At 48.6% G+C, this 27,800-nt stretch overlaps 3 protein-coding genes and 1 long non-coding RNA gene across 7 annotated transcripts; 1 reads left to right on the plus strand and 3 right to left on the minus strand.

Moving 5' to 3' along the window:
• Positions 1-40: 40 nt before the first annotated feature.
• Positions 41-4,711, plus strand: HIRIP3 (HIRA interacting protein 3). The gene is made up of 7 exons (XM_051989162.1): positions 41-199; positions 389-515; positions 739-883; positions 1,069-2,150; positions 3,105-3,267; positions 3,622-3,720; positions 4,215-4,711. The coding sequence occupies exons 1-7, from the start codon at positions 135-137 to the stop codon at positions 4,388-4,390; spliced, it is 1,857 nt and encodes a 618-aa protein (XP_051845122.1). The 5' UTR covers positions 41-134; the 3' UTR covers positions 4,391-4,711.
• Positions 2,772-3,174, minus strand: LOC127556221 (uncharacterized). Its single transcript, XR_007952380.1, has 2 exons — positions 3,084-3,174; positions 2,772-2,949 (listed from the first exon to the last, which is right to left on the minus strand). It is a non-coding gene; the product is annotated as an uncharacterized LOC127556221 (long non-coding RNA).
• Positions 4,712-6,041: 1,330 nt separating the features above from the next.
• On the minus strand, positions 6,042-21,226 carry TAOK2 (TAO kinase 2). Of its 3 annotated transcripts, XM_051989146.1 has the most exons (19): positions 20,518-21,226; positions 17,800-17,966; positions 17,485-17,556; positions 17,259-17,360; positions 16,755-16,800; positions 16,470-16,566; positions 16,258-16,371; positions 16,014-16,105; positions 15,795-15,888; positions 15,613-15,694; positions 15,167-15,334; positions 13,835-14,089; positions 13,360-13,512; positions 12,906-13,271; positions 12,359-12,562; positions 11,517-11,756; positions 8,081-8,293; positions 7,706-7,888; positions 6,042-7,586 (listed from the first exon to the last, which is right to left on the minus strand). In XM_051989146.1, exons 2-19 carry the CDS (start codon positions 17,929-17,931, stop codon positions 7,065-7,067), a joined length of 3,135 nt encoding a protein of 1,044 aa, XP_051845106.1. In that variant the 5' UTR covers positions 17,932-17,966; positions 20,518-21,226; the 3' UTR covers positions 6,042-7,064. The 3 variants fall into 3 exon arrangements, with proteins under 3 accessions (XP_051845106.1, XP_051845085.1, XP_051845095.1); XM_051989125.1 differs by lacking the exons at positions 6,042-7,586; positions 7,706-7,888; positions 8,081-8,293 and having other exon boundaries at positions 9,535-11,756; positions 20,518-20,961; XM_051989135.1 differs by lacking the exons at positions 6,042-7,586; positions 7,706-7,888; positions 8,081-8,293; positions 20,518-21,226 and having other exon boundaries at positions 9,535-11,756; positions 17,485-17,618; positions 17,800-17,886.
• Positions 21,227-21,980: 754 nt separating this feature from the next.
• Positions 21,981-26,634, minus strand: TMEM219 (transmembrane protein 219). Of its 2 annotated transcripts, none has more exons than XM_051989221.1 (6): positions 26,538-26,634; positions 24,603-24,812; positions 24,320-24,515; positions 23,191-23,432; positions 22,738-22,908; positions 21,981-22,087 (listed from the first exon to the last, which is right to left on the minus strand). In XM_051989221.1, the coding sequence occupies exons 2-5, from the start codon at positions 24,765-24,767 to the stop codon at positions 22,771-22,773; spliced, it is 741 nt and encodes a 246-aa protein (XP_051845181.1). In that variant the 5' UTR covers positions 24,768-24,812; positions 26,538-26,634; the 3' UTR covers positions 21,981-22,087; positions 22,738-22,770. The 2 variants fall into 2 exon arrangements, with proteins under 2 accessions (XP_051845181.1, XP_051845176.1); XM_051989216.1 differs by having other exon boundaries at positions 26,504-26,632.
• Between the last annotated feature and the right edge of the window lie 1,166 nt (positions 26,635-27,800).

Here is a 27,800-nt window from a genome sequence, read left to right on the forward strand (position 1 = left end):
ACAACGTGAAGCTCCGCCCCGATTGAGCCAAAACTACGGTGGCCTGGAAGGGGACGAGCCGGTGTGAGAAAGAGGCATCGGCGAAGGTGGGGAAAAGGCGGGAGTTGTGGGAGCAGGACAGGGGGCGGGGCAAGATGGCGCGGGAACGCGAGATGCAGGACTTCATCCGGAGCCTCTTCCGGGGTCGCCCAGACCTGAGGTGAGAGGGGAAAAAAGACAGGGGGAGAGGAAGGGAGACGAGAGGGGGTTCGGGGTTCCTGGGCTCTGAACCGCGGGAGAAACCAAGAGTAGGCCGCGCCCTGCCGCGCCCCGCCCGGGGAGCCCGATGGGGAGGGGCGCCCGAGCCCGCCCCCGCGCCCTCCCCTTGACTCCGCGTCCCGCCCCCCAGCGTGTTGACCCACTCCATCGTACGGCAGAAGTACTTAGCCCACGTGGGCCTGGACCACCTGGAACCCGAGGACAAGAGGAAGCTGAAGCGGCTGGTAGAGGAAGAGCTGCTGAAGATGCAGGTGGAGGTGGGCCCGACCCCCCGCGGAGGCAGGGAAAGGGGAGAGGCGGCTCGGGAGGTCCCGGGATCCTCTGGCCGGCCAGTACCTCCCACTGATGTTTGGGAGGAGGAACTGCCGAAGATGCAGTTGGAGGTGGTCGCGGCGCCCCTGGGGCCAGGGGGGAGGGGAAGCCTCGGGATCCTCTGGCCAACTCACCCCTCCCCACTGACACTTCCCTGCACCCTGCCAGGGAGAGGAAGAAGAGGAGGAGGAGGCAGAAGAAGAACTGCTAACTGGGGAGCAAGAGCGGGTGAAGCGATCACTTAGCCCAAGCAGCACCTCTAGAGCGTCCCAAGTGAAAAAGAGGAGGAAGCCGTGTATCAACTCCGAGACAGGTCAGTCTCCTGCAAGTCGCAGGAGGGCCCCGGGAATTCCTCCCTCATTCTCTGCCCCCATCCTCTTCAAGGAGAAGATCCAATTCCTTATGTCTGAGGAGATTGGGGGGGATAGGGGGAGAGAGCAGGAGCCACGGTGGAAGAAAGGTCTCATCTGCTGAATTTGGTTTCCTTGTACTTTGCAGAACACAGCTCGGAGGACTCGGGTCTTGATCCCCAGCCTGAGAGCCCTCCCAGCTCCCCGAGGTCCCTGTCAGGCAGTGGGATAAGGGGAGTGAAGGAGCCTGAGGAGATTCTGACACCATCCAGGAAGATGACAGCTAAGGGGGAAGACCCTGAGGGGGAAAGTGAAGATGAAGAGGAGTTCAGGGCCTTTGTAAGAAAGAGGGGAGTAAAGGAAGTGTCGGAAGAAGAGAGTGAAAGCAGGAGCGAGGAGGAAGCCTGTTCCAAACAGAAGGGCCGGGTTGGGAAGAAGGGAGCGTCCAAGCCCGGGAAGGAGGAGCAGAAAGTCAGTCCCAGAGTGAAGGGAGGGAGAAAAGCAGCCCAAGTGTCGGAGAGTGATCAGACTGACAGCGAGGAGGAGGGGGATGGAGCTGCACCTCAAAAGAAGGGGTCCAGAGCCCCAGAGGAAACCAAGGAGTGCTCTGCAAGGAGGAGGGCTGTGGGGAAGTCGGTGAAGGAGGAAAGCAGCTCTGAAGAAGATGAGAAAAAAAGCCTGGCTAGGAAATGGCAACCAAAGCAGACTACTGAAGAGAATGCCAGATTTAGGAGAGGTCCTGGGAAGAAGGGAGTAAGAAAACTGGCCAGAGACAGTAGTGGGACAAGTGATGAGGAGGAAGAGGAAAGGGAGCAGAAAACAAGGGGCAGAAAGTCAGGAGGGAGACCAAAAAAGAGAGACGGGGGGACCCCAAGGGGAGGTAAGAAGGTAGCAAAACAGAGTGAGAGCAGTGAGGGAGAAGACAGTAAGGGGAAGGGGAAGAAGGGAGAGAGAAAGGCCATGGAGGAAGAAAGTGAGGAGAGCATCGAGGCTGAGGAGGGAGGGAGCAAAGCTCCCAGGGAGGATAGTGAGGAGGAGAGCAGAACCGATGACAGCAACCAAAGTGGATACAGGAAAAAGGGAGCCCCAAATGTCCAGGGCCGGTCTGAAGCAAGTGAGGATGAGGAAGAAAGGACAGGAAGGACCAAGAAGAAGGAGGCCAAAAAGGGCCGTGCACCCCCTTCTTCCACTTCCTCTCAGGACAGTAGCCCAGAAGCCAAATCAGGGAAGGTGAGACATGGGGTGTGGGAATGCCGGGGGCAGGGTTGAGAGGATAGGAAGATTTAGTTTAAAAATTACTTGTATTGATGTCTTTTGTTTTTATGTCTGATTCTATTCCACATGTATCCCATTCCTTCCTACTCTTTGGTTTTTTACAAAGAATAGAAAAAGGGAAGGGGTGGGACAAAGACTGTACAACAAAACTAATAAATCAGTGGTCTTGACTATATATGCAAAGTTTCACATCCATAGTTGCCCATCTCTGCAAAAAAGGGAGAGAGGGATGTTTCGTCCTGTCTTCTGGGACAAATTTGTTCATATAATTACAGAGCCTTCAATTTAATTTTTGTTATTTTTTCCTACGTTGTCAATTGTATTTGTTATTTTCCTGGTATTGGTTACTACACTTTATATCAATTCATGTGTACTTTTCTATTCGTGTTTGTGGCTTTTTTATGGCAGAGTGCCATTCTATTATATTTTTATACCTCATTTTTCCGTGTGGGCACCCGTTTCCAACTTTTTGCTATTAAAAAATGTTCTGTTGTAAATATTTTAGTATATGTTGGGATCTTTTGTGTGTTGTTTTGTTTTCTGGCCACTTTAAAATGTATGCTCAACAGTGGAATCTCTGGGGATGGATATTTTAATCAATTTTTTTTTAGTACAATTCAGAATTGAGTTTCAGAATGGTTAGACCAATTTCCAGCTCCAGCAACGATATATAATGTCTCTTTTCATCACTCCTTCAATACTGGTTACTCCCATATTTTTTGAATTAGATTTTTCTTTGGTGATTTGGAGTATCCTTTGTATGGAAAAGTAAATTTATAAAGGAGAAAGTGTAAATGTAGAAGTCATAATCATGAGTCAAGGGTAAAGTTAGTTTTTCCTCTATCCTACTCCCAACCTGGCTGTCATTCTTGGTGACCCTTTTCTCACCTTCCAACCTCTTTATTTCAGGGCTCTCGAAGAGGAGAGGACCATCCTGCAGTAGTTCGGCTAAAGCGATATATCCGAGCTTGTGGTGCCCATAGAAATTACAAGAGGCTGCTGGGTTCCTGCCGCTCTCATCAGGAACGACTCAGAGTCCTTAAAGCAGAGCTGCAAGATTTAGGCTTAGAGGGTGAGGTGAAAACAACTGGGAAAGGAAACAGAGAAGGAAGGGAAGCCTGGTAGGAGGTACAGGCTTCTGGGAAAACTACCAGTTTATTGACACCTTGGGTAATCAGATTGACAATGGGAGGTTAGCTCAGGAGACCTAGAAAGAAGGGATCAAGAATTCCAGAGGGGATCAAGGAAAGTCCTGCTTAAAAGGTGACCAAAGAGCTAGTGGAGAAGCCAAGTCAAAGATAGATTTAAGAAACAATGAATAAGAGAGTATTGGCCCCACCTGCTTCTATCTTCTTGGAGCCCACTCTTCTGGTCCTAGGAGAAAAGATATCAAGGCTAAACTTAAAAAAAATTCCTTTTTTCTCAGGTAACCCTTCCCTGGAGAAGTGCCGAGCAGTGAAGGAGCGAAGGGAGGAGGCAGCAGAGATGGCCTCTTTGGACATCAGTAACATCATCAGTAGTTCAGGTACAGATAGTGAGGAAAGGGAAAGTAGATATATAGAAGTAGCTGGGTGAAAAATAAAGCATTCGAATCAGAAGGACTTGAGTTCAAATCCTAAAACATTAACTGTATGACTGGGCAAGTCACTTAACTTGTGTCATTCTCCAATTGTTATCTCAAAAGTGGGGTTAATAATAGTACCTAACTATGAATAAGATTGGTGTTAGAATCAAATGAGATCCTTTAAGTTACTGTCTTGATAACATTACTTTGTGTAGGGGGTATAAAGTAGTGAGAAGAAGAAAGGGAAAAAGGCTTTTAGGTCAGTTCTACACTGATCCCTTGCTATTGTGAGGGAATATGCTGAACTTTTTTTTGGAAGCTAGTTCAAATTCTGGCTGTCTTACTATGTCTGTGACCTTGGATGCCGAAATATCTCTGGGTCTATTTTCTTCTCCACAAAACATTTTAAAAGAATCACTAAGATCCACTCTAATTCTAAATTTTATAATTCTCAGGGCGATCTCGGAGACGCAATGCTTGGAACCCACGTGGGGAAGTTGGGCTATCCCAGGAGGAGCTGTACCACCGGAGAGCCCTGGATTCAGATGGGGATGAGCCAAGGGCCCACCCACCACCTACTGATTGGTCAAACCTTCGGGGCATTATCAGCAGTGATGGGGAGAGTGACTAAGACACCCCAAAGCTTCTAGAAGCCACAGTGCCTCTTGAGCATAGGAAGGAATCTGGTCCTGCCCTTGTATAAATTGTATAGAGTACCCTCCATTGGGTCTAAGTATTTATATATGTATTTTCCTGTTTCCAGTTTTGTCTGTCCGTGGTAAGTGACTTTTTTTTTTTCTTATCTGAAAGGATGTTACAGAAGCAGTGACTTTCATATCTACAAGGATGAAGTTGCTTGAGTCTGGGCTCTTAGGTTCATATTCTCATGTTTTTGACTGAAATACTGATATTTATGTGGGCTTTAAAAGTCTCAATAAATGAATATTTGTTACCTATTGCTTCATGTTTCTGGCCCAAGGTGGAAGCCAAGCCAAGGCCTCTTTTTCTGTGTTAGGTCAACTCAGGAAAGCTGGCCCAACTCAGATTGCTTATCATTGCAATAACCAACCAATTTTACTTCAGAACAGCCTATGCTGCATCTACCTCTCATCTTCCCTTCTATTCACTTAAGTTCTCTTACTTTTGTTGTGTGCAAAGGTGAGAGCAGTTTTATCATTGGGACATATAAACCAGTAGTTTTAGCTCATTGCTGCTTCCTTTCTCACAAGAGTTGGGGAATGAATCCTTAAAACTCCTCCAGGAGTCCTAACTAGCCATGTCATTTTAGACTTGTTAGTTTGTCTCTTAGGGCTATTGCATCATAAGGCAAAGGGATCACTAAATATTCTCAAGGGTTCCTGGATTGTAAAATAGTAATTTTTTTCTCATAGCCCAAGGAGTGGGACAATTATATCGCTTATTAGTCCCCAACTGGCCTCCTCTTTTATCTTTGGATATCCTTAGTAGGATTCTGGTTCAACCTACTGAAGGCCTTAAATTGGACAGGCACAGGATTATGTCTGGTCCACTCCTCCACTAAGGACAGTTAAATAGAAGCTCTGCTCTCCTAAAAGTGGAATGTTAAGGCAGGTAGGTTAGGCTTCAAGACTGCCTATTCCAAAGGATACAGTGCTAAAAGATAAGCCCACTGAATAATTGAACAGTTGATTGGTCCTGGAGAACAGATGACAAAGTACTTGCCTTCAGAGTATTGGGAGACTATGAAATAGAATGTTGCTTATACTGTTAGGATAGTTTTGCTTAACTTTTTAGGTTATAATAGATTTTCATCTTAAAGGGATGTGTAGCTGGGGATTGATAACAGATGACAAAGTACTTGCCTTCAGAGTATTGGGAGACTATGAAATAGAATGTTGCTTATACTGTTAGGATAATTTTGCTTAACTTTTTAGGTTATAATAGATTTTCATCTTAAAGGGATGTGTAGCTGGGGATTGATAACAGATGACAAAGTACTTGTCTTCAGAGTATTGGGAGACTATGAAATAGAATGTTGCTTATACTGTTAGGATAGTTTTGCTTAACTTTAGGTTATGATAGATTTTTATCTTAAAGGGATGTGTAGCTGGGCATTGATAGGGCCTGAGGGTTAGAAATGACTGACACAAATGAGTGGGAATCCAAAGGACTAGATCAACCTGAACTGCTAAAACAAGGGCCTGGCCAGCAAGCTCCTTGATTCCCATTGTGCTGTGCCACCTGGAAAAATGAGGGGGCAGTCTAATGTTGCCCATCTTAGAGAGAAAGCCTGAGTCAAGGAGCTGGTTAGAATATCCAACAGTTTATTAAAAGCTCCCCTGGCCCCAGGGTTCCATGATGGCCCCTAAGTTCCAGGAGCCTTGGCCCTCACTGCCCCCATCCTGCCTCTTAACAGCAGGAATATAAAGGGAACTGTGAGAGTCTCCTCTGATTTAACACCCCTGGGGAGCTGCCTTTTCTCAGGTCTGTTCCTCACTTCCCCCCTCCCCAGCCCCAACTCTGACTTGGAAAAAAAAAAAAAAATTGACAAGACGGGCACAGGACATCAGACAGCAATGGGGGAAGGAGGGTTCAGAAGAGGGATCCTGAGCTTTCCACCCAAGTATCCTCCCCCTCTCTCTGCCACCCAGGGGCCTTTCATACCCCCAGACCCTGCTCTTCCAGGACCCATTCTCTCATGCCCCCTGGGCCCAGAGTTCCCTTGGCAACAATATGATGAGGGCACCTGGAGGGATTATTATATTTCTCTGAATATATCTATGTATCTACACCCTACCCGCCCCTCCCCCCACTGCCCAGGGACTCTATACAGGTTCCCAAGGCACCCTAGGTGGGTATTTCTCTCTCTCTCTCTCTCTCTCACACATACACGCCCACACACACACATGCACGCGCAGGCACACGCGCACACAATCTCCCCCTTCCCTAGTCCATGATGGAGGAAGATACTGGCACCATGATGGGAAAGTCAGGAACTCCTGGGTCTGTACTGGAGTCCAGGCTATATACTCCCAAACTCAGAGCCAAGGGCCTGACTTCACCCCAAGGGAAGCTCACAAGATAAGAAGGGACCAGGGAAGCAAGAACAGCAAATGTCCTGTTACCTTCCCTTCTAAGCGCTGGCTTGGGCTCTCAAAAGCCCCCAGAGCTTAGGTCCTCAGTCTTCCAGGTTCCAGTGGCTGAGGGAGCTAGGTCCTTCCAGCCCCAGGGAAACCTAGGCTTCAGCTCTCTTCCCCCACCTCTGTCTGTTTTCAGCCTAGGTGGAAGGAACCCAAGCAAGGGACATCAGCTATCCCTGCCGCAGTTCAGGAGTAAAAATGGGAAGAACCGTTGAGAATGTGAGAAGCAACACTAGTACTTCGGCTCAGAGCCCCTGGCCCTGCTACTGATCCAGGTCCCACTCCTTCACTGCCCCCACCCCCTGAGGCTGCCCTGCGCAGGGGCTGTGGGCTATTCCTTAGCAGCAGTAGGGCCCCACCTCGGGGAGGCCCTGTCTGGGGCGGGGGCCCCAGCCAGGTCGGGGGACCTGGTGGTGCCAGAAGGGAAGGCTGGCGCCAAGCTGGGGGGGGCATGCCAGGCGGAGGGGGACCATGGCTCCAATGGGCCCCTGATCGAGGTACGGGGCGGGAGGGCCAGGCAGGGGCTGGGGGTGGGGCAGGATATCCCTGGGCAGCAGCCTCAGCCGGGATGCCTCCCAGGGCCATGCTGGAGAAACCCAGCCTCATGCTTTCTGCGTCGAAAGCCTCGATCTCCCGAGCCTGCCGTTCTAGCAGTGCCCGGATGCGCTCTGACCGACCTGTCTGCAGGGCAAGCAGCTCTTCCTCCACCTACGACATACAACATGTGCTCAGGACTAGGGCTGAGCAACTTTCAAGTCTGCTCAGGGAGATACAGGCGCCGGTATCCCCCCCACTACCCCCAACACTCTTGGGGCCCCTGCCCGTACCCGCTGCTCCAAAAGAGCCCGCCTCAGTGCCACTCTCTGCTCCAGCTCCCGTGCTTCACGCTCATGCTGACTCTCTGTCCGTATCTTGATCTTGCTCTGATAGGCATTAAGCAGTTCCAGCTCCTGTTGCAACTGCTGTCGCAGTGCCTGAAACTCTGACTCCTGAGTCTCATCCAGGCGAAGCTAGGAGAGGGTAGGAGCTGGGGTCAGATGGCAAGGAAACACCTGACCCCCCACCCTGTGCTCAGAATCTTTTCCTTGCCCTGAGTTTCTTCCCACCTTCTCTCCATGATTACTGAGGCATTCTGCCTCTAAAATTATTCGAATTGTATCTCTCCCCCTCCCCCCCAGCTCTGTGTTGTTGCTGAGCCTTACTGCCTGGGAGCTGAGCATCTCAGAGATGGACTGGTCATACTGTTCTGCTAGGATAGCCAGCTTTCGGGTCTGTTCCTCTTTAAGCCGCTTAAGGAGGCTCTTGTGTTGGGCCTTGGGGGTGCCCTCCAGCAGGTGCCCCCGAAGGGCCTTGTACTGCCGAGTCTGGATCTTACATGTCTCCTGGAACTGCTTCTTGATCTGCAACTCCTTCGACTATGGAGTGGATGGGTTGAGTGGAGAAATGATGGGACGGGGCAAAGGAAGGGGGATAGGGAAGACAAGGAGGGAGAGGGAAAGACCAAAGCAGACAGAGAGGGGAGAGAAACAGAAAACATGTTAGACAGAGAGGGGAAGCTAAACACAAAGAGAAGAGTATGAATTACACAACGTAGAACAGAGCAGAGAAAATACTCCAAACGGTATCAGAAAGCATATGCATGGAGGTAGAGATGAATGGGAAAGCATATGATGAAAGTAGAATGTGCACAAGACAAAAAGAACATGCACACATAAGGAAATAAGTAACAGAATTACAGAACACATGACCATGACAGATGTGGAACCAGTGAAAAAGATAAAGCTTAGACAGAACACATAAGGATCAGAGCACTATGGAGAGTCTTACAAATGGTGTCTTGAGTCACCAACTGGGAATTAGGAGAGAAGGGAATATGCTCTCCCAACATGGGGACTCGACCTAAAAGAAGGCAGCAGGGAATGGGACAAGGGATGGCAGTAGGGAATAGAGCCTTGGGCACCCGAGGGTGCAGGACCACAGGTGATTGATTGTGCAATTATTGCCCTGACAATACTTTGGTTTTCCTTTTCTGGGCCACCTGTCACTCCCTTTGATGCATTCCATTTTTCATCACCAGACCCATCTCTTTTTCAGCCCCCTATCCCCAGCCTGTCCCAGAAGATCCATTCTTTACTTTTTAACTTTGATGGCCCCCTATGGGGGGCTGGCTACCCTCCCCTTTGCCCTAGCCCTCAAGGGCCATGCCAGAATAAGGGAAGGGGAAAATGGGCAGATTGGACAAGACTGTGGGTGGAGTGGAGAATGTGCATTGAAGGGGCAAGGCAGAATACACAAAGGCACAAGATAGGATGACGAAGGCATCTGATGAATAGGTCCAGGTGGGATGATGGGAAGAATCCCAAGCCTCAAGGGAATCCATGGCCTGGGGGCAAGGGAGCCAGTACCTCCCACATTCTGGTCCCTAGAACCAAATGCAAAACCAGGCAGGGGCAAGGAACACTGCCAGGAGAGCAAAGCAAAAAGGACAAGGATCCAGGGAGAGGGATACAATGGAGATGGGAGTGAGGGGGACAGACAGTCATGGGGTGGGACAGGAGAGGGATGAAGTGGGCTCTGAGTTGGGCTCTGGGGGGTTACAGGGAAGGCTGAGGGGCGGCAGGACAAAGCAGACGGAGGCGGCGGCCTGAGCCAAGGGTATGGTTCCGCTCGAATGTTTTATTTATGTTTATCTTTCTTGGGGGTGGGGGGGCAATTGAGGAGCAGGGTTGGGGATGGAGGTAAGAAACAGAAAAACCAAATCAAAATCATATGAAAAAGTGACTACCCCTCCCAGCTAGCCCTGTCCCAAACCAGAGGGGACACCGCCCAGGCCCTGGAGAAGTAATGAGGGTGAGGATGAGGACACACACAATGGGAAGACACCAATAATTTAGGGGTGCTGGGGAGGGAACATAAATAAGTGTCACTTCCCAATTTAGTGGATAGGAAGGGCAAACTATGGGAACCCCTTCCACTGAAAGGGCTTTGGTGGACAAAAGGACAGAACACACAAAGGAAGGGAAGGAATAAGGGCTGGGGAAGATCCTCCCCATGCCAGTGGGGTGGGAGATAAAGTGCACGTGCTCTCTGCTGGGGTGAATAGTGGGGAAGCAATCATCTCCAAGGTGGCAAGGCTCGAGGCTGCCTATTTCGGAGACGATGGCTGGAGGTAGCCCCAGGAGGAACTCGAGGAGGAGCTGGGGGCCTTGGGCAGCGCTGACCGTGCCTCAGCAGCCGAGGAATCCTACTTGGGCGTTCTCCCCGAAGCAAACCCCATCTGGCCAATGCCTGGGCAGCCCCAGGAGACAGGTGAGCAGCTAATCCCCTCCCAGCCCTAGCCAGTTGCCAGTTCCACCCTTTGTACAGGGCCCAAGCCTGGGCCAGTAAAGCCAAGGGATTTCGGGGCCGGTGTGGACGCCCGCGGCGGGGTCCCGGGACTGGCAGCCGACTTCGGAAGCTATCCTTGTTCGTCTTAGGGTAGAGGGCAAAGAGGCCCCGGTCACCTACAGCCCCACAGCCCTGTAAGGTCCGAAAGGCTGATGGGGATAGGCGTAGTAGGATGCGCAGCCAGATCCTGGACAGTTCCCGCCGAAGCTTTGGGCCCTGTTGTCTTAACCAGCTGCCTCCAACTGCCACAGCTGCTAAGGGCAGGGCTAAACCTGGCCAAGCTAAGAGCCAAGCAGCCCCAAGGCCTAGGGGCACCCCAGCAAGGCCCCTTAACCAACTCAGCCCTAGCACTGCTCCCAGGGCCACCCCCTGGGCCAAGAGCAGGAAAAAGCTGGGGGACATGTGCAAGGCTGTGCAGAGCAATAAGTATGAGGCCCCTAGTCCCACTAATCCTACTTCCAAAGCCAACAGGGCAGCCTGCAGGCCACCTCCACCCTGGGCTGCCAAGAGTGGGAGCAGTAGTAATAGCAGTAATGGCAAGAGGCCTGGGGAGGAGCCCACAGCAAAGGAAAGCCCAGCTAGAAGGCCATGGCACAAAAGTCCTAGGAGCTGACTAGAAAGGCTCAGTCTTATGGGACCAGGTGGGGGCTCAGGAGGAATCTCGGGGGAAGAACAACCATCCCCAGGATCTCTGGGAGTCCCAATGGGGGCTTCTTCATCCTCATCCTCCTCCAGGACTGGGGGCAAAACTGGCCCCTGGTCCCATCCTAGCTCCAACTCCTCCCCCATTATACCCCACTCTTCCTTCCCCCACAACCTCCACTCCTCAGCCTCTTCCTGGCCGACAATCCTTCGCTCCCTGGAGCTGGGGGACAGGGTTTTGGGATCCTCAGGTTCCTCCCCATGGGGCAACCTCCACGTCTGGTCTCCCAGAATCTTCCGCTCCCCAGAGCTGGAGGACAGGGCCACTACCTCTTTGGCCTCCTCCCCCACAATGCTCCGCTCCTCTGGCCCTAGAGAGGCCCTATCCCCTTCCTCTCCCAGAATCCTCCGCTCTTGGACAGCTGTTTCCTTCTCTCCCAGTGTCCTGTGTTCCTGGGCTGCCTCCTCTCCTAGCAGGCTCCGTTCCTCCAATCTGGGGCTGCTACTGGGCAGCTCCCAAGTCTGCTGTTGTCCCAGGGATCCAGAGCTCGGGTCCAGGGCCTGAGGGGTAAGGGATTGGGGGGTTGGGGGGCGCTCATCAGGACGTACTTTGAGGCTCTTGGGCTGCTGGCGGACTTGGGCAGCGTGCTTCTGGCGCAGCTCCTGCTCACGCCGCTTGTTGTACTCCAGCTGGTTTCCCAGCTCCGTCTGGTGCTGCAGACGGGTAAGCTCAGCTCGGGTACGCTGCACAGCCTGGAGCTGTCTCACCTCCAGTTCCCGAGTCGACTCATGCTGCCTCAGCAGCAGTGCACACTCGAGGTCCTTCTGAGTCTGCTTCTTGTTCAGGTCCTGGTGGGGTAGGGAAAGGGTGGAAGGGCATAGCAGTGGGGTCAGGGTTGGGGGATGGTTGGGGAAAGGCCTTAGAGAAAGGATAGGGATGGAGGAAGGTGACATCTCAAAAGGGAGCCACAAATTACCAAGGGCTTCTCTGGGGGGAATGGGAAAACACCCAGCAGCAATGGGTCTATGAGGAGTGGAAGAAGAGCTTCTGTTGGGAAGCTTTTAGTGGGAAGAACAAGGAGGGAGAAGAGTAAGAGAGAGATGAATGGGTAGGAAATGGGGAGGGAAGAATACAAGATAGAGGAATCTTAAAAAGGAAAGCCTACAAGGAGATATTGTTGAGGAAAAATAGAAACAGAAGAATGAGCAAGCTGAGAAGAAGAAAGCGGGTAATGAGTGGGAAGACTTGGGAATTCGGGGAAGAAAGAAGACAGATCACTGAAGTAAAGAGGTACAAGAGAAGCAGGAAGGAGAAAGGCAGAGAAGAGGTCAGAAAGGAGCTATAAGGAATAGGAAACAGAGAAAAGTAGAAGGGATGGGAGAAAAAAGCATCAAAAGGGACAGGAAAAGGAGTGGAAGAGATGGGAATGTGGTGCCAGGTCCAGGCTTACCTCCCGCAGCAGGTCCTGATCCAGGCTGTGGCGGGCTAAGAGCATTTTCCGCTTGTACTGGCGGCACTGCAGCTCAAAGTACTGGCGTTGGCGCCGCAGCAGCCCAGCCTCCTCCTCTGCTTGGCACTGCTGCAGCTGTTCCTTCTGGCGCAGCAGCCACTCGGCTTTCTCCCTTTTGGGGGTGCTTGGATTCTCCTGAAGCTCCTAAGCAGGGCATGGAAAGGCCCACTGGAGGTCCCTCAGGACCAGCTCCACCAAATCTCCTCTGGATGTTCTGTCATCCATCCCACCAATTCCATTTCTCCTCTCTTGTCCTGCTTCTATCATTTACACTTGTCTTTTTCCCAATTTCTTCTCCTCCCACATGTAAAAAAGGGGTAAAAGAGTGGGAGGACATCAGGGAAGGAAGAGGATGAGGGTAAGGAAAGAGGGAGATGGAAGGAAAATAGGAAAGGGGCCAGGAAAGAAGGGGAAATGTCTAGAAGTCTCCTTTATTTCCTGCTCTCATCTTCCTTCTCTCTCTCTTGTCTTTCTTCATCCCTCTCACCTCCTTAAGTTGTTCCTTCCTCAGCTTGTAAGTACGTTTCTGCGCTTCCAAAAGAGCGGCTAGCTCCTTCTTCTGCTGGCCTAAAATGTGCTGCTGAAACTTGCGCTCCTCTGCCTGGGCGGCGCGGGCCTCTTTTTCCCCAATGGCCTGGTGGCGCCGGGCCAGTTTTTCTGCCTCAGCCCCAAAGCCGGCACGCTGGGCCTCCAGCTCCCGTTGCAGCCGGGCACTGTGCTCTTCCCGCTCACCCCGAAGCCTTGATTCCAGGGCCAGCAACTGCTTCTGGTGCTGCCGCCGCATTCGCTTATAGCCACTCAACTGCTCCCGTAGGGCCGAGTCCTGCTCGTGCTCCTGGATCTGACGACTCACCTGGGTTCAGAGAGCACAAGAAGAAAGGACTCAGTCAGAGAATACCAGAACTAAAGGTTGCTGGTCTTGGCTCTTGGTCCTAACTCACCAAGGAGGCGGTTCGGATGGTGGCAAAGTGATCCCGGTTTCGACAATAGGCCCGTCGACGGGCAGAAGAGGAAGAAGCTGGAGGCTGAGGGGCCTGTAAGGGGCCTGGGGGTACCTCTGGCTGATAGGGGTCATCATATAGATTTTCAGGGCCCTAGAGAAAAGAAGGAGAATGAGGTACAGATGTTTTCATGGACCCAAGTTCTTGGGACCAAGAACCTAAGCGATGGAGGTAAAAAGACAAATAGACAGCTAGAAAAAGGCACACTTTATAGGCCCAGATTCCTGAGTTTTCAAATAAAGACCCTTCTAAGCCAGACTGCTAAGAAAAAGTAGCACTAAGACATCTCTCAATTGACTCAGACTGACTTTCCAAGATTTGTTTATTGCTAATGCTTACATCAGGTTCCCCTAACTTAGTCCCCACCGCCTGGTCTGTTTCCCAAAGCAGAACATGCTAAGAAGACACTGCTTACAGGGAGTCGGTGGATGATAGAGCTGTGAGAGGTGACTGTATGTTCACCTTCCTGCATCATGGCCATCTCTCCAGTCTCCGGGCCTTCCTCCTCCTCCTCCTCCTCCTCCTCTTCTTCATCTTCGTTGTCAGATGCATCTGCTAGGCTATTAACAGAACTGCTCTGACTGGAGGCGCTGATAGACATACTGGGCACTGAGTGGCTGCTCTCCAGGCTAGTTAGTGTCCCTGCCCGGTGCAGGTAGGGCTCAGTCTCCTGGGAACACAGAGTGTGCATTTAAGGACAGTCATGGAAGGGACTGGAGTAAGAGCTAGTATATGCCAGGAAGGCCTCAGGATTAGGAGGAGGGGGATGAGGACACAGAGTGAGCTGAGGACTGCTGGGGTAGAAATTATTGAGGTGAAGCTGGGGAGCTGAGAAAGGGAACAGCAGAAACATAACTAATGCTGGGACAAAAAGCATTGTTGGAGTTACACAGGTCTAATCATAACACCTACTCAAATACCTCAAAGGCTCCCCAATGCCTAGAATAAAGGCCAGATTCTATCCTTGTATTCACAGCACCCTAAAACCTAGCTCCAGCGTACCTATGCAGATTTAGCTTCCATTACTTTGCTACCCAACATACATCCTATACTCCAGCCAAACTAGATAAATTGCTATTCCCCAAATATACCTTGTCATTTCCTTCCTCCACATTTTTACTTATTCTTTGCCATCCATTCTGCCTAAAATGTCCTCCCTCCCCCTTCCCACCCCACAAACCCAAGTTCTGACTCTTGACATCCTCCTACACTTTTAAGGTGCTGCTCAAATGTCATCCTTCCCATAGTCTTCCCTATTCCCCTAATATATACAAAAATTACTTCCTGAATCTCCATGGTCTTCTGTATGAACTTATAGATATATGTCTTACATAACACCTTTCACAATCTGGCCTGTACTATAGTTATTTGTACATATTTCTTACCTCTTATCTCCCCTATCACAGTACAAGTTCCACAAAGGCAGGGACTATGTCTCAGTCATCTTTGTATTCCCACAGTGCCAACCCGAGTACAATATGCACAGGGTTCAAGTTCTGGTTTAGCCACTTAGTAGCTGTAAAGCCATGGGCAAATCACTCTCTGAGTTTGTTTCCTCATTTGCAAAATGGGAATACTGCTACTTGTACTGTCTACCTCAATCATTGTGAAGAAAGCAATGTGTAAACTGTGAAGAACCTTAAAAATGTGAATGGTTATTACTGTACATACTAGCGGCAACAAATATTCACTGAGTGAATGGATGAGTGAGTAAATGTGAAACTTGGCCAGGAAAAGAATTGCTCACCTCCTCCTCCTCGGGAACTTCAGCGCTGGGGCCATTCTGTGCCTCCTGAAATAAGATCTTCTTCATTTTTCGATACTGTAGGTTATCTAGCTCCCGAACTGCATCCTTGGTCCTCTGAATCAAATCCATAATCACTGTGGGGGGTCGTTCCCGGAGTACAAAGCGGTGCTAAGAAAGAAAGGACACCTGGATATTAACCCTGCCCCTCTTGTCCTTTCCCTTTGTGGAATGTGGGCATTCTAAAGATCAGATCTGAACTCTTTTCCCTATCAATGAAAGTCTAGCACTTCCCTTTGACAGGACACACCCTAATTTAGGCTCCCTTCCCAAGAGGGCCATGTTATCCTCCCTAAGGTCATCAAGCTTTCTAGCCTCTAGCCTCCAGCTCTCTGACTCTTGCTTTCACAAAGAAAACTCCCCTCCCTCTCCCAAAAAAAACCCTTCACCTTGAGTAGCACGTCGGAAGTTGGTCTGTCTTGAGGAATTTTTTGGAGACAAGAGTCAACAAAGTTTCGGAAGTACTCAGACCTGGAAGAAAGAACCAGCAAAACAGTGGAAACATCTGCTTTGACATGGTGCCTCTATTTTCCCAAACCTGGACCATCTTGTGAAGAGCCCGTTTTCTCACCAATGTCCAGACTGCAGCACAGGGGACTCATTCTGTGCAATGTGGTATAAGGCACTCATCGCATTCATGTTAAACAGTGGTGGCTTCCGTTCCGCTGGGGAGAGGAAGGAGAAGGGATACAGAGACCAGGACAAAGCAGAAAAGATAGGAGACAAGTCTGTAGGCAGACAAAGGAGCAGAAAGATGGGAAGAGAAGGGGGGAAGCTGAGGTCCCATTACCTAATTCGATGCAAGTGATTCCCAAAGACCACACGTCTACCTTGCCATCATATTGCCCTTCATCCATGGCCAAGATCACCTCAGGAGCCATCCTGAAAAAAAAGGGTGAGCAAGAAAAGGAGCTGAATTGCACCAAGTCTCTGCTGCATAACCCTGAAACCTTGCTTTCTAACCCCTCCCCAACTCCTCTTACTTTAAATCCTCCCCTACCTGTCTCCATATCCCAACCTTCACTGCCTCTCACCAGTACGGAGTGCCCACAAAGGAGTTGGCAGGTGCCATGATGGAGGCTGAGCCAAAGTCCCCTAGCTTGACCAAGCCTGGTTCTGACAATAGGATGTTCCCCGCCTTCACATCCCTGACGGGTAAAGAATATCAATCTGGGTTAATGGGATGTCTGGGCTGGGAGGGGATGATAAAAAAGATTTAATGAATGGGCTCAGGAATGGTACCTACCTGTGGATCATGTTGTGAGAGTGTAAATAGGCCAGGCCCTGTAGTGCACCATGGGTTACAGCTGCAATCTCTACCTCCTGAAGGGGCTTCTTATGAACTAATGATAATGATGAAACAACTCACATTATGTAGTATTTTAAGATTTGCAAAGAGCTAGGAAAGAAAGGGTTCCCCTTGCCTCTCTGGGCATTACCACCATTCCAACTTCCTTCCCTTTTTGTTAGCCTTCCAACTTCTCTCAGAGTTCCCTCATTAGCCTGGGGATGGGGTGGGGGTGTCACTCACCCTCTAGAAGGTCAGAGGCAGAACCCAGGCAATACTCCATCACCAGCTAAGGAAAAAGCCAAGAGTTAGAGGTAAGTAAGTCCACTAGCCTCTTTGACTCAACTCCTAACTATAGCCCAGCAGTTCCAAAAGAAAGCATTATGCTCACCAGCACCCCCTCATTAAATGCTAATTCTTTTGAGGACCAACAAGTCTCTTCCTCCATAAAAAGTTTTACCTGTCTTCATTCTCTTCCTGATCTATTACATTCTAAGGCTTTATCATTAATCTTGATACTTAATATTCCATTCTAAGTTTTTCATTTTGTCTCCCCAACTAGTTAGTCTCTGAATTCCTTAGGACTAGAAACCATGAATATCTTCTTGCCTTATTGTCATTACTATACTTCCACTCCCCATCCCAACACTAAGCCAGATGTTCATAAATTTAATTTGGTAAAAATGGGACTAGGTCAAGTCTGGAGTTAGGGGGGAGGGAAGAGTGAGTTTAAGAGTCCCTACTTACCCAAGCAGTATGTTCCCTCAGGTAACAGCCTCGGTATTGGATAGTATTTGGATGCCGAAGCTTCTGCAGAAATCGCACCTCCTTGATGATATCTTGCCATTTCTACAAGAATAATCAAGATAGAGGATAAACTTGGGCAAGCAGATGGGGTTATCTATAGGCATATGACCCCAGAGCCCTGGTTGCTGTTTCTATCCTTAACCCTACCCCTCCAGACTCTACATACCTCATTAGACTGCTTCCCACTATAGGACATCTTCTTGATGGCAACAACCTCACTGCTCCGGACATCACGAGCCTAGAGGGCCGTAGGGTTGTAAGGGGAGGGTTCTGCAATAGGGCCAGGACCCCAGAAGAAAACTAGGAAGGAGGCGAAACAGTGGGAGGATGGGCTAAATTAGCTGAGGGGCAGCAGGATGACATCCTGGGAAAGAATTTCAGCATAAGCCTGAGAGAGATCAGGAGCCTAAGGAAGTGGGAAGGGAAAAGAGGGAACAGCATAGCACAACATGACAAGGTGGGTTGGGAAAAGCCCACTCACAAAGTAGACAGCTCCAAAACTGCCATGGCCAATCTCCCGGAGATCAGAAAATAGTTTTTCAGGGTCATCCTTGAAGAAGAGTTCAGCCACATCTGGATCCTTCAGGCTCCCAGCCCGGCCCCCTGCCGGCATGTCGGCCCCGTGGGGGACGGGGATTGGGGCCCAGCCTAGGGTTTAGAAATAATCTTGGAAATAGGTATTTCTATTGCTAAGGGGATATTTAGGATGGGGGTAAGAAGTTGGGTGGAGAGGGTGGGTGGGGAAATCCTTAGAATTGGTACAAGACCCCAGGTTTCCATCTCCTCCCCCATTCCTTTGTTGAGGGCAAGGCACTGTTGAGGACCAGCAGGGGCAGAGTGGAAACTACATTTAAACACCAAAAAAGAAGTTGTCATGGCAACGGAAGAAGGGGGTGAGGAAAGATGGTCCCAGAGTTCATAAAACTGCTGGGAATGTTCCTAAAATCCTAGAGTCTTAAAAATCACCACCCCAACCCACCTCTTTGCACACTGACTTCCTAAGATCTCTTGGCCCTCTAAAGATCTAGAAATTCTATTTTCCAATCCTCAATCTCAAATTCTAAGTCTCCTTTTCCCTCCAATCTTGAGCTCTTCCCTTCTTTCCCAAAAGCTGCCCAGCTATCCTACTGCTTCTGTTCTCTGTACCACTCCCTCTACCTCCCCCACCCCCCATCTCTTCTACCCTGAAGGAGAACAGGAAGTGGCTAGGCCGGACACTGTGGAAATCCGGCCATTGTCAAACCCGTATTCACTGGGGATTAGGGGTGGGAGAGAAGAGAAAGGGTTCTAGAAACAAGCGTGTAATGGTAAAATCACAGAAATAAACCCATCTTGTCTGGCTTTCAAGGTTCTCCATAATCTGAACCTACATCTCTTACCCAGTGCATCTTTATCTCCCACTATTTCTCAAGAAGCACTTTTCACTCCAGTCTAGCCAGTTTCTTCACTGTCCCCACTCTGGGCCCAGCTCCAGTTCCATCTCCTTAATAAAGGCCTTTCCTGGACACCCCCAACCATCAATCACCTATCTTTTTTAAGGTCTTGGAACATTTATAATCTATATCACATAATCTGAAACTTAATTATATTCTCCTATTGTTCTCTCTTGTTTCATGTCAGTTCCCTACTTCCCACAAGCAGATTGTAAACTCCTTGGGGCATGAAGCTATCCTATCTTCACTGAAAATACAGGTTTTGTTCAAAGACTTTCTGCCTGATTTATCTTCATCTATAGGTAGTATAAATTTTAGCCCGTCCATTTCTCTTGGCATTCACACAAGGGACATTGTCCACCTATCATCCCACAAGTAGAGAAGTTCAACTTGCAATACTGAGTTTGATGTTTTCTCAGGACTTAAAGGTATGAAACAAAGACCTAGAGAAAAAATACCTTCTCCTTGTTCATCCAAGCTTCTCTCCCCTAGACTGAAAGGGACGTCACCAAAACTATATGGGCCATTAGAAGTGAAAATTAAATTTCTCCCCACCTCAAACTCCCAAATTACCCTGAACACAGTGACCCACAGCCTGAGGACTCCAACAAAACTACAACTAGGCCTGGCAATTAGCCAAATGAAAATTAGATTCCTCCCAGGTATCTCAGAGTCCAGTTCCTAGTAGAGTGCCTGGCACATATAAATACTTACTGATTGGTTGATACAATGTAAGGTCCTTGAAGGCAAGAATTATTTTGATTTTCTATCCATAGAGTGCCTGGCACATAATTGGTAGGACCTTAATGAATGGATTGAATTGTTAAGGTATCCAAGTTAAGGCCCTGTAAATGTGGAGGCCAAATGTAGGAGGAAAAAAAGTATAAGGCAGCTGGGGTCTCCAAATTGCCCATCAAGATACTGACAACCTCTCTATCAACTGAGGTAAGGGGGATGGAATGGAAAATACCAGAGGCGAAATTTTCATCTCATTCTTAATGTACATCTGGCCTCCTACCTCCTGGTCCCCATTCTAAACCTTATGATGTCAAACAAAAAGAGACAGAAGGAGTTAAGAATTGAAACACTATGAATGGAAAGTACTCTTCCTCCATGTATATCTCCCTCTTTTTAACATAAAGAGACAAATCCTCTAAATACTTCTTGCTTACAGGGCAATATGGATGCAGGTGACCCACACAATCATCAAACATTCACCAAACAAATCAGAAATCTGTCTCCTACCTCAAGAAGGGATTTAATCATCGATCAAAGGAATAACACAAAAAGGTTCAATCCAGGGAAGATGCCCCTTCCTAAAGACACTTCACTTATACCATCAGAATGCTGTCACCTGAGCCCCCCACTGAGGTGAAATGGTCCCTGCAGTCCCCAGGCAGAGTTGTCACAAGCTACCAGCACCCTGAATGCCAGACCAAAGGCTGAGCATTCCGGGATTTCGCCGTCTGGACAAGGGATGGGAACAGGAGAGGGGACCAACCTGCCTCTCCGCAGGAGGGCGCTCCCTCTCTATGACTACTAGTAACTCTTTACGTTTCGATTTAAGGTTTGCAAAGTATACAATGCGCTTTCTTCAAAATAAGGGGGAGGTAGTACAGTTTACAGAGAAGGAAAACGAGGCCCTAGGAGAACGAGTAACCTTCCTACAATCACATACAGTCAGTTAAGGTGCAATCGGGGGCTCAGCCCAGGCCCCCTACAAGTGCAGCACGCTGTCCCTCAAACAAGGCGGGGTGGGGTCTTACCTGGAGGGGGTCGCTACGGTGCCCCAGCGTCTCCGCCGTCGCCTCCTCCTGGAGTCCTCCAGTGGCTCCGGGATCACTGGGAGAGGGGGAAGGAGACTCCCCACCCCCTCGCTGCCTCTTCCTCGGCTTTGCCCCAATCCCAGGCTGGAGCGGGGGCGGGAGGAGAGCTTAAGAGCCCCCTCCCCACCCCCCACTTCCTCGGGTGACAGGGGGGGAGCGCCTGACACTCCCCCCCACCCCCGATGTCCTCTTGGGGATGTTCCGACGGCGAATGACAGGCCGGCAAGTGCCTCCCAGCCGACCTCCCCGGGCGCCCCGTGGGGCGACGGCGGCTGGGGCGGAGGGGCGGGTGACAGACCCGCGACCCCCACCCCCGCTCCGGCTTCCTCCTTCCCCCCTCTCTCCACCAGGGGGAGGCGGGAAAGGCTAGAGCTGACCCTGCCTGCCCGCCCCTCCCTCCCTCCTTCCCTCACCGGCTCCCTCCTGCTGCTGCTGCGGCTGCTTCCCCCGGCCTGCTAGGCTTCTCACAACCTTCTTCCGTTCCCTTCTTCCCTTCTCTTCCCTTCCCTGAGCTCGCCGGCCTGTCTGACCCTCGGTGGCTGATCCTCTATTAGTCCTCTCAGTCTGTCTCTCTCCCTGTCTCTCTCCCTCTCTCGCTTCCCCCCAGTTCCAAGATGGTGGCCGGGCGGGAGCGCGCAGGCGCGGTAGGGGAATACCGGGCCAAAGAAGGCGGGTCCTGAAGGGAGGAGCCCCAAAGGAAACCTCCCTCCCGCACCCGCCGGCCTCGCCGCCACAGTAGGGCTCTCGCAACCTAACAGGCTTGAGGGCTCCTAGAGTGCGCGCGCGCGCTTCCGCCACGCGGACTCCGGATGGGAGGAGGTTGGAAGGGGGCGGAGCCCAGGGTGCCAATCCCCTCCCCCTCCTGTCCCCAAACCTCCAGCAGAAAGGGGAAGAGAAGATAGCAAGAGATAGGTCGCACGCGCTCACCCCGCCTCAAGTCCCAAGCCTGTTGCTAGGGGAAGCTTTGAGAGGGACGGCCTAAATAGAACCGAGACTGAGATTTACGCCTGCGCGGGAGGTATTGGGCGGGGTCAAGAGAACTGGCGTGCTAGAGGAAGAAAAGGCGGGAAAGTGGGCTACTCTGAAATTTGTAGAGCATCTGGACAAGGAAAGAATGCCAAAAAGGTGAAAAGAATCAAAAATTCGAAAGTTGGTCTAATTTTTCCTCTTGTATTGCATATCAAGAAACTTGGGCTAGTGGGAGAGCTTGGACTAAATTTTCAGTTCCCTTCCCATCCCTCAGGAAAAGCATTTTGTAAACCTTCAAGCATTCTATGACTATCTATGAACAAGCCCCAAAAGATCTGGGAGTAGCCCAAATTCTCCAGGTGGAGAAAAGCATGTCTGCACTTTCCAGACTAGCACCATACCTATTATACTCAGAAAAACATCTCCGACTCACAGAAGGGATAATAAATATTTTTAATGATCCTCAGTCTCCTCCCCCTTCCCCTCCCATCTGATCCAACTCAGGAGGCTGAGATATGCCTACAGAATGTGAATCACAGATCTAGAAAAAAGAAAAAGATTAGATTGTAACCTGCTTGAAAGCAAGAACTGTGTTTTGTTTTGCTTTAATATCCTGGGCACCTAGGTCACGGGATCTTCCATATAGCATAAGATAAGGTGACTGACTCCCAGAGGAAAAAAACAACATTGGGAAGGAAATTTGGGGAAATAAATACATAAGGCACATATATGATCAATAAAGGAGGGCTGGAAAGGAGCAACTAGTTGGCATAGTGGACAGAGCACCAGCCCTGAGGTCAGGAGAACCTGAGTTCAAATCTGTCTCAGACACTTAATACTTCCTAACTATGTGACCCTTAGCAAATCACTTAACCCCAACTGCCTTAGCAAAAAAATAATTTTAAATTAAAAAAAAGGGGGGAGCCTGGAAAGGGGCAGTTCCATTCAGGAACTGAAACAGACAAATCCAAATCATGGAGTTAATTTGTCTACAGGATTCCTATTCTTGGGTCTCTTCTACTCTGTCTTTGTGCTTACCATCTGCAATGGCATACACAGAAAGCACTCAGTAAATGTCTGCTGAATGAACAAATCTCTAGTAGTAGAATTTCAGGCCCCCTAACCCTCATTCTTTCCCTACTGAGTTGAACAATATGAAGGGTCTACCGAAAAGGGGGTAGAGGCTCTTACCTATAAGCAAAGTACAGTCTGAACCTTTTGAGTTTAGATATGGGCCCTCTGCCAAGATGTGTCCCAACGTGGATGGGTGCAGACTGCTGCGAAGCAGCATAGAAAGCCACAAAAGAAGAGAAGAAAGCAGCTGAAGTAGAGAAGCCTGGAGCCACACAAAACACGTTCCTCCTGAGGGTCAGTAGAACAGAGGAAGAAAGATGAGATTATTTCTCTTGCCAAAAGCTCTCCTAGACAGTCATGAATCAGGAGTTTAACGATGGGGGGAAGGGAGAAGAGAATGGGAGTGTTAAGGAAGAGGATAGGTAGTTGGGACAAGGGAAGTACGTCCTAAATCTCAGGAACAGACTAAGAAGAAATCATTCAGGAAACACAAACAAGGAAGATTTACATATCATAGGGGTAGGAAAATGATAAAGAGAGCAAAAAGGTCTCATAATCTGGGGCTCTTACCATAGTAAGTAGCTGGGTGAGAATAAGGCCCTCATGGCTCCAGACCTCATAACAATCTTCTGGCTTAGAACTTTCAACAACATATGGATTCACAATATCTCCCTCCCCTTCTTCTAAGCAGGATGTGGGTGGTTGGCTAGAAGGCAGGATTCTGGGAGCTGCACTGAAAACCAGGCAAGTCCCAGAAGTTTTCTCTACTGGCACCAGGGTTGTGATCAATACTAGCTCCTCCGCAGAAGAGCCTGGGGAAGAAAGAGAGAGGGGAGAAAATGGGAACTCAGGAGAACACAATTTAGGAAGTTGGTAGAGTATTATTCTCTATATATGCCAATGAAGATATTCTACATCATTCATATTCACCTAAATATAGCCAATTCAATTAAAAAACACACTACTTATTTAAAACTGGAAGGAACCTGGAAGACCATACAACTCAATCCCCATTAACATGGTTCCTTTTCTTTTCTTCTTGGAATCATAATCATAGAATGTCAGAATTAGAAAAAACCTTACACATCATCTCTCATTTATATCAGTGGAAATGGAAGCATGAGAAATGAAGACTGTAGACTTGAAGAAATAAGGCTCAGAAAGGTTGTGATTGACTCAATATCACAGTGGTCTAGTGGCGAGCTGGGATGATTCTCACCTAACAAGTCTTCTCTTCCAACTTTATTAATAAACTTCCATCAAAATATAACTTGGGAAAATATTTTTATATCCACTAAAGTATTCAGAACATAGTAGCTTCTCAAGCAACATCATGGTCAGTGAGGTATAATGGGAAAAAATGAGCAGTTGGATTACATGGTGACTAAGGACCTTTTGAGCTCTAGCATTCTATGATTATATGAAGAAAAGGAAAGGAACATAGTGCTACTGGGAAGAGGAGGTTTTTCTATTTCCTCATCTATAAATGAAGATAATATTTGTCTGCCTTGAGGTTTCCTTCACAGGTTCCAAATGACAGGCAAGATAATGTATATAAAGAGACCCTGAAAGCTATATTCAAATGTAAGGGATTGTTATTTCACATTATTGGGAGAGACAGGAAAATGTTTCTAAGAAACCATGGGAAAGGAAGACTTTCAGGTCATGCCTAACTCCTCTTATCATTTTCTTCTCTCACCACTTAGTCCCATTTGGTGACCATGGACAGTGGCCCGTAGTTGTTGAGTCCGGTTCTTCTTGATATCATCTCCTAAGTTTAAACTAGTCAGCAGTTTTACAGTATGATACTCAGGTCCCGGTGGTTTCCCTGCAGCTGTCCTATTCCAAGGGCAGAGAGTCAGCTGACCCAGAGATCTCATGAAGGAGACCCAGTCCTATGTGCACAAAGGTGGTAAAGGGTTGTAAGATGAAAGTGACAGTTAAAACAGATCTGCAGAAATAATGAGAGGGAGTAATCTCACCTGAGGGATATCAGGATTTCGAAGCCCATCACCATGATTAAGGATAAAACCACCAAGGCCTAGACCTGAAGCCCCAAGTAGCAACAATGCAAGTGCAGCACAAACCAAAGGTGGGCGGTGTGCCAGGCAGAGCTGCAGGTTCTCTCCTGCTTGCCAGCTGCCCATAGGGAGGTGAGGGGGGCGGGGGCTAATCCTCACTCTGCTGAGAACCTGTCAGTGGAAGAAAAATTCAATTAAACAAGTATGTGTTATGTATCTGTTATCTGCAAAGCATTTATTATGGCTGGAAACAACTCTCCCTTCAATCTTGTATTATGTTGAAAGGTCATAGTACAAACATTTTCCTAGATAAGTAAGTACAAATTAATTTGAGGAGGGACAGAATTATCATAATAGGGTGGGGACAGAAGAGGAAGGGGATCAGCAAAAATATCCCTTAGAAGGGGACACCTGAATTTAAAAAACAGGAAACAGCTGATCAGAGATTCAGAGGAGGGTACAGGGTAAAGCAAATATATCAATATCTTTCTCCCCAAACTAATAGATAGGAAAACCAATTTTGCTAGAGGAAAGACCATTCACATTAGAATTAGGGAATTACCCATGCTTGCTCAATCCCTATCAATAAATAATTCCTGCAATTTAAATTACCTTAAAGGAAAAGGGGGTGGAGGGAGGGTGGAGAGAAGAGAAAAACAAAAGAGAGGGAAGAAGGAGGAAGGGAGAGAGGGAAGAAGGAAGGAGGGAGGGAGGGAGAGAGAGAGAGAGAGAGAGAGAGAGAGAGAGAGAGAGAGAGAGAGAGAGAAGGGAAGGAAGGAGGGAGGGAAGGAAGGAAGGAGAGACAGAGGGAGGAAAGGAGAGAGGGAGGGTGGGGGAAGGAAGGGAGAGAGACAAAGGGAGGGAGGAAAAAGGGGGAGGGGGAAAGAGCAGGGGAAGGGGGAAGAGAGAGAAGGAGGGAGGGAAGGAAGGAAGGAGGGAGGGAGGGGAGAGAAGAGGAGGAGGGAGGGAGGGAGGGAGGGAGGGAGAGAGAAAAGGGAGGGAGGAAAAAGGGGGAGGGGGAAAGGGCAGGGAGAAGGGGAAGAGAGAGAAGGAGGAAGGGAAGGAAGGAGGGAGGGAGGGAGAGAGAAAGGGGAGGCAAGGAGGAGAAGGGGAGATGGAGGAACTGATGGAGGGAGGTAGAGTGTGTGTGTGTGTGTGTGTGTATGTGTGTGTGTGTGTTTATGTTTATGTTTAAGTGGGCTGTAGGTCAAGAAGACTCGAAGGAACTAAGACTAATAATACAGATTGAAGGAAAAGGTCTCTAAGATGACATTTCGAAAAATAGAAGGGTGAGGTGTGGGAGAGAAAAGAAAGGAATAAAATAACAATTCACATTATGGATACGTTCCATAACACTTCCTAGTTGACAATATTGTGGGTGCAAGTAATAGTTATCCCCATATACAGGTGGGGAAAGTGAGAGTCAAGGGGAAGTGACTGGCTCCAAGATCATCCCAGCAGCACTACGCCAAAGGAGGACTAGAACGCAGACTTTGAATTTCCAGGTGATGGGCTCTTTTCAATATACTGGGATGCCAGTGTTGGGAGGATAGGGGGCCGTTGGGGCGGGGTAGAACTGTCCTAGGACTAAGCATCAAGAGGGGCGACTGGTTAGAGTGGAAAGGATTGATCCCAATACCCTCTTTCACACTTTAGCCTTGTAAATATAATCAGGTAGGGACCAATGGAACATCTGGACCAGGATGGGATTCAGCATCTGCGGCTACTTTCCTCTAAACCACGGTCCCTCTCAGGAAATTGATCTGCACTCAGAAAGGATCTCTTCCCCCAACTTCCTTTCCCCTTCTCCCATCCCTCCCAGCTCCCTCCAGGGCATAAGCTTGAGCCCCTAGCGCTCTCACCCTTTAAATGCTCAGATGAAGTCCAGAAGCCCACCTGACGTCACGCTAGGGACGAGGAAAAGGCGGACCACACATGCGCATTCGTTCCGTCCCCTAACCTTGACTGCCAATCTAAATCAGCAAAAAAGTCCTAAACTGCCGATTTCCTCAGTTCCGGAAATTATGACTGGATCAAACCATTTTAATATGTAATGCAGGGTAGAAAATAAATTACTATCTTATTTTCCTTCCAAAAAAGGCTATTGTAATAGAGATGAACCCCTCATGTTCAACCCAAAATATCTCCTAAACTATAGATTATCTCTGGAAATTAAAATACAGGAACTTTTATTTTGCATTTGTTTCAGGCATTAGATCAAAACTCCCCCCTCCTCTGGATCATACCATATCACACAATCTGGCCCCTCCTCGTGGTGAAGGATTCCCACGTGGTAAGTGGGTGGGATCTTCAATCCTCACTTCTGTGCTACTTTAGTATTTTGCATCTGATTCTTTAACCACTGCTCTCTTCTATGAAGTTATAATCTAGACCTAGGTAACAAATAACGTCTGCTTCTCTCGGTATGCAATACAAAGACTAATAATAACAATCATAACAGAAGGGGATTCCTGTTTCAATGACTTGTATATAGTTTACACATTTTTATATCCAAACCTATTCTAAGTAATTACTTGGATAAGATAGTGTACTAGAAACTGAAGATGCAAAAACAAAATGCAAAACTTTTGCCTCCAAAGAGTTTGGAATTTTGGGGGGGTAGGGGCGGGGAGGGGGGGAGAGGAAGGAAGAAAAGGGAAAGACCATATCAACCAATCATACTTTAAATATTAAGCACCTACTATGTGAAGAGAGATAGCATAGAAACAATTTTATATAAACGATTATTTGAGTATTTAAGCCCAGAAAGACTAATGACTGGGCTATCAAAAAGAGTTCCAGTAAGAAGGGGCATATCTTTTTTTTTTTTTTAATTTATTAGAGCTTTTTATCTACAATAATCTTCTGGTCCTGCTCATTTCACTCAGTATCAGTTCATGTAAGTCTCTCCAGGCCTTTCAGAAATCATCCTGCTGGTCATTTGTTACAGAACAATAATATTCCATACTATTCATATACCACAATTTATTCACCCATTGTTCAATTGATGGACATCCACTCAGTTTCCAGTTTTTGGCCACTAAAGAGGGCTGCCACAAACATTTTTGTGCATGTGGGTCCCTTTCCCTTCTTTAAGATCTTTTTGGGATATAAGCCCAGTAGTAACACTGCTGAATCAAAGGGTATGCACAGTTTGAT

The sequence above is a fragment of the Antechinus flavipes genome, chromosome 1 (genome assembly GCF_016432865.1).
Source record: "Antechinus flavipes isolate AdamAnt ecotype Samford, QLD, Australia chromosome 1, AdamAnt_v2, whole genome shotgun sequence".
Lineage (NCBI taxonomy): Eukaryota > Metazoa > Chordata > Mammalia > Dasyuromorphia > Dasyuridae > Antechinus > Antechinus flavipes.